Source organism: Parasteatoda tepidariorum, chromosome 6 (genome assembly GCF_043381705.1).
Source record: "Parasteatoda tepidariorum isolate YZ-2023 chromosome 6, CAS_Ptep_4.0, whole genome shotgun sequence".
Classification (NCBI taxonomy): Eukaryota; Metazoa; Arthropoda; class Arachnida; order Araneae; family Theridiidae; genus Parasteatoda; species Parasteatoda tepidariorum.
Genome location: NC_092209.1, coordinates 21,900,745 through 21,906,885, shown reverse-complemented (window position 1 = coordinate 21,906,885; position 6,141 = coordinate 21,900,745). Strand labels below are relative to the sequence as shown.

At 29.1% G+C, this 6,141-nt stretch overlaps 1 protein-coding gene across 1 annotated transcript in view; it reads left to right on the top strand.

Moving 5' to 3' along the window:
• The window catches only part of LOC107441738 (putative inorganic phosphate cotransporter), a 29,401-nt gene extending 24,206 nt beyond the window's left edge, over positions 1-5,195 (top strand). The window contains exons 9-10 of the mRNA XM_071182093.1: positions 967-1,052; positions 5,033-5,195. Of these exons, the coding sequence (XP_071038194.1) occupies positions 967-1,052; positions 5,033-5,188 (242 nt within the window). The 3' untranslated portion in view covers positions 5,189-5,195. The remainder of the gene's footprint in view (positions 1-966; positions 1,053-5,032) is intronic.
• The last annotated feature ends 946 nt before the right edge of the window (positions 5,196-6,141 follow it).

Genomic DNA, 6,141 nt, shown 5'->3' with positions numbered 1-6,141 from the left:
TTTGTATGTATTTTCAAACTGTAAATACTGTAAATATTCATTAGTGTTTATTTTCCCATTGTACTTTAATTTTACCTTTTTTCATGTACATTTTTATTACTTGTAATTTTGTTATTACCTAATAATGGCAAAGTGCCATTTTTCTTTTCTCAAGAACTCCATTTGCTCCCCAAACTTTAATTTTGTCATGTATGTTTCTTAGTTAAATTTCAGGATGAATGGGAAAAGGGCCGTAAGGCCTCAGACGCCCAGTTCCACTACAACAAACGAACGAATGTTTTCTCAAAATGCAGCATGTTTCTGCCTAAAATTATAATTCAATTTCCATTTTACTACCACTGGGAAAATTCATTTTCGAAAGGATTAAAAGTTGGCAGAGGATGCATTGTTAGTTCAGACATTTTTATGAAAAGAATTTAAGTTGTTAAAATATTAATTAATCAGCACGGGTAATGTGCAAAACATTTTAAGCTGACTATAAATGTCTCACGAAAAGCAAATGAAAAAAACACCTTTTCTAGACATATATCTATAACTTAATTATCTCTTATACCAAATGAGAATGCGCAAAGACAATTTTAATCATATTAGATTTTAGTAAGATATTTTACTTTAAAAAATTGTTCAGATACTGTGTCCCACGGTCCTTGAGAATTTTAAAAAGTGGTTAAAAAAATTTATATTTTAATTTCTGTGTTAAAAATTTAAAATTAATGTGCAAAAAATTAAAAATTGTCTTCTAAAAAATATATGCATGCATAAAAATTCCAGCACTTAACTATAAAAAAGTATATCAAAATAAAAAAATATATTATAGCATCACCCTAAATTTACTACCACTTTGAAAATTTTTTAAGGACCGTGGGAGCCCTGGGGAGTTCTATTCTTTTAAAAATACCTGACATTATATACTAATTAAATTTATTATTTTTTTAAACATATAATTATTTATTTTTTTCATTATAGGAACGTTATATGCCATTGCAAACACTTTTTCTAGTCTATTGGGGTTCCTCGCTCCCATGTATGTTGGATATCTTACTGATGAAAATGTAAGCAATTTTTACAATCACTTTAAAACACGCGTTTTTTTTCAACTACTTGGTTGGTTTGAGAATACTGTGATTTAAATAAACAACACAATTCAAAAAATATATCAACTATAATATAATGAACCTTGTGTTGAATATGGAAATTGCTTAAGTCCCCCCCTACATATTCAGTATGTCATTATAAAAAGGCAATGGCTATTGCACCCGATCGTCATTAAAATATCGCCCCCTCCCCCTATTCTGCCTAATTTTTACAATAAAGCCACTTTACAGGAGTTTTTCCGAGCATGAGTTACGGCTCAGAAGCGGCCACGTTATTGAACCTATTTTTTGAGTCTGTACAATAGCAGTAAAGTTGTAGAACCGATTCGAAATGTACGGTTTACTTTAAACCTATAACCTTATGATAACATCAGTATAAGATATACCGGACAATGAGAAAAGGCACTTACTCTTAAAAAATCATCAGTGTAAGGTACACTGCGCAAATGCCTGATAGTGACTCATAACCTTAAAAAAAAATCAGAGTTGGATATCGCAATTCAGAGATAGCTCTAACTCTTCGATAGAAAAATAAATGTGATAAAACAGACGGCCGTGATTAAAAAAAGAAATAAGTAACAAAAAGTCACGCGAATAGCGCCCACTCTGTAAATGGTTATAATAAAAATTGAGACGGAAGCTTGAACTTTATTGACCGGTAAAATACCCCACGAAAAAATATGGGTATATATTTAGAAAAAAAAGTGAAATACATCATTTTAATGTTTGACAAGAATAAAATTTTTAATAAAAAAAAATTTGAGAGATCCGCGAGGTAAAATATTTTCCATAAATTTCTTAATGGTCCATCGCTTTTTATTCCATGTTATAACTATTTTTATCGAAAAATTTATTTCTTTTTTACTGCGAATTCGATTAAATTACAGCTGTTCGAAGAGAAGTGAGAGGTATTTTAAAGAGAGACACAGAAAGATAAAACGTGTCTCAAAAAACTAAAATTTCCATGATTTAAGTATTGTTCTTCATTTTTTTAATTATTATTTTACTGCTTCTTTGTAAAAATCTTTTCCAAAGAAAATGCAAGTTGGTCTCTATGGGATGGCCGTCAATTTTGAATTATAACCTCCTCGAACTTTCTTAAATGCTCATTTGGCATAGCACATGATATTGCCCTTAAAATAGCTCTCTTTTATAAAGTAATTTCAAATAAGTATTTGACAAAAGAAGTATTAGCGTAAAATTTGATACAATTTGCGAAAGATTTTTATAATAGTAGCTCGAAGCTATGTTCAAATATATAGTCCTAAAATTAATTATTTTTATCTAAAATTGTTTTACTTACCATATTTAAATTAAAATAAATATAAAATATTTAAAAATTTCTTTGTAAAATTTTATTATTATTTTGAGTTTGCTAAAATTCAAAACAATTCCGCTTTTTTCTTCGAGAACTACTTGAGAATTGAAAAATTGTACTCACCCTTACATCCGGTAAACGAATTCCGGACAGTTGCGAAAGCGCAGCATTTTGTAAAGTAACTTTTTTAAATGTAACTTTATAAAACAATAGTAAAATATATTTCTTTCGACAAATTTGATATTTTCTGATGACGATTACCAATAATCAAATTTTTTTAAATTATCACAGCCTCGTATTTTCAGATCAAATGATAAATATTTAAATGTAATATTAATATAATGTAGTGAATACAAATATCTTGTTTCTCGTAAAAAAAACATCAAAATAGAGCACAAAAGTCGCAATATAATCAATAAATCATAACAGAATACGATCGTGACAGAATACTGAAATCGTAATAGTAATCAACTCATCGTGACTGTATATGGTCGTAACAGAATAGAGAGATCGTAACAGTAATCAACCAAGAGTAGTAGAAGACAGAGGTCATAACAGTATTCAATCAATGGAGACAGAATACTGAAATCGTAATAGTAATCAACTCATCGTGACTGTATATGGTCGTAACAGAATAGAGAGATCGTAACAGTATTCAACCAAGAGTAGTAAAAGAAAGAAGTCATAACAGCATTCAATCAATGGAAACAGAATGCGGAAATCGTAATCGTAGCCAATCAATCATAAAAGAATACAGAAATCGTAACTTTTTTTAAAGTGACTTTTTTAAAGTAATTTTATATAAAAATAGTAAGAGATATGAGCTTTAACTAAAATGATATTTTCCAATGTTGATTGCTATTAAAGTTTTAAAATACTTCAGCTGCATAATTACAGATTAAATAATAGATATTTAATTACAATATTAAATATGTGGATGGGTGATTCTCACGAAGCATGACATACACTGTCCCTTGCTCCAAGACCNAACATATTTCTTTCGACAAATTTGATATTTTCTAATGACGACTACCATTAATCAAATTATTTAAATTATCACAGCTTCGTATTTTCAGATCAAATGATAAATATTTAAACGTAATATTAATATAATGTGGTAAATACAAATGTCTTGTATCTCGTAGAAAAAAACATCAAAATAGAACACAAAAGTCGCAATATAATCAATAAATCATAACAGTATTGAATCAATGGAGACAGAATACTGAAATCGTAACAGTAATCAACTCATCGTGACTGTATATGGTCATAACAGAATAGAGAGATCGTAACAGTAATCAACCAAGAGTAACAAAAGACAGTAGTCATAACAGTAGTCAGTCAATGGAGACGGAATACGGAAATCGTAATCGCAACCAATCAATCATAAAAAGAATACAGAAATCGTAACTTTTTTTAAAGTGACATTTTTAAAGTAATTTTATATAAAAATAGTAAGAGATATGAGTTTTAACTAAAATGATATTTTCCAATGTTGATTAAGTTTTAAAATACGTCAGCTGCATAATTACAGATTAAATAATAGATATTTAATTACAATATTAAATATGTGGATGGGTGATTCTCACGAAACATGACATACGCTGTCCCTTGCTCCAAGATCTAATACAATAATACTAAAAGAGCATTTTTTAAAAAAAAAAATGAATAGCATTGCTGTTAGCATTTTAAAATGACTTTGCACTAGCATTGACTGTTTTATAATTATAACCTAATACCGAGCAAAAGCAAAATAAAGCAAATATTAACCTAATACCGAGTTTATGTATGATTGTAATATGCTTGGATGAAATCAAAGTTATTTATTTATTTAATGATTGATTATTATACAAAATTTTATACTGCACACATCAGCAACAAAATTTTTTTTGTTTCTTTCTACAGTGGATAAAAAGAATTAATTTAAGCTATTTATGGTCCATCTAACATAAAGGCTTAAGTTGAGTTACTTACCATTAACTTAAAATGACTGTTTTTTAAACTTCTAAGGAAATATGTCATTTTCCTGGCATTCAAGAGTTGGTGAATTTCTATTTTATTTTTTCTCTCGATCAAATGTCTATAAACTACACTGCTGTCTATAAAATATGAATAAGTGTAGCTAAAGAAGTATACAAAAAAAAATTTTAGATTATTTTGAAGACTTTAAATTTGAAGAAATTTTTTGGTCCGAATTGTCATGTTTCGTGAGAATCACCCGAATACAAATGTCTTGTTTCTCAAAGCTAAGCATCAAGATAGAATTCTGAACTAGTAACAGTAATTAATCAACTCTGACAGAATTAAGAAACTTTAACAGAATGAAGAAATATTAATCATTTAATTGGAGTAAAATACATAAATAGTAGCAACAATCAATCGTAACAGAATACTGGAACTGTGAGTAATCAAGCAATCGTAACAGAATACAGAAATCATTACGGTTATCAATCGTAACAAAATACGGAAATCTTAACAGTTCGCAATCAATCGTAACAATAATAAATTGCGACAGAATATAAAATCGTAACAAAGATCAATCAATCGTGACAGAATACAAAAATTATAAGAGTATGATGTAGAGAAATTGGAAGCTGTGATATTTTTTTCTTACTTTCAGCAAAGCATGAAAGAATGGCGAATAGTATTTGGATCGGTAATTGTACTCTTATTGTTTTCAGCTTTTGTATTTGGTGTGTTTGGGTCAACTAAAAGGCAAAACTGGATCCCAAACAGCAATAAAAAAACTGCTACGAATAATAAAAATTTTGCTTAATTTCAAACTTTTTGTTGTATTTGTTTCTTTTTGACTAAAATAATTATTCACCTAATCAAAAAGGTCCTGTGAGGTTTTTCCACCTCTAAAGTGAACACTGCCAGTTATGCTACAACTACAATCAGAAAAAATCATATTAATTTTTTTTACCAAAACTGGTAGTTATTATTAAGTAAGAATTTACTTTTAGCTTCTTGTTAGTTATAATAGTTTTTCGAATTAAATTTCATAAAAATATTTATCAAAAGGGTGAAATTCCTTCTTTACATTTGCATACCTGCCAACTTTTACGCATTTGGCGTAAAATTTCATTTCTATATTTAAAGTGGTAGTGAACTGTATGATTTCTATATATTCCTTGCATTTGTAAACTTAATTTATAATCTTTTTGACCATCACTATTTTTAAAAAAATTAAGCATGTATAGTAATATGCAATATTATCATGACAGCCCCCAATATGGATTCAGGAAGAAACTATCAACCACAAAGCAGCTGATCCGCTTAATTGATTTTATCAGCGACGGCATCTTCAAGATACAATACTCAGCTCTGCTTATGCTGGACGTGGCAAAAGCTTTTGACAGCGTCTGGCATAAAGCACTAATAACCAAACTTATCAACCAAAATCTACCTTACAATATCATTAAAATTATTGACTCCTACCTCAGCAATAGGACTTTCAAATAAGACAGAACTATCAATTTTCTACTAAAAAGAATATTCATGCGGGTGTTCCGCAGGGAAGTATATTAGGTCCGATCCTATATTTAATCTATACAAAGGATTTTCCCTCTTGCAATAATCAAATTAACCAAATGATAGCATACTACGCCGACGACACGGCCATAGCCATTAGATTCTTAAATGCTAACCATGCTGTAATAAATATGAACAATCTTATGCCAACCATAGAGACATGGTGTGCGGACAATAAAATCCTGATTAACGCAG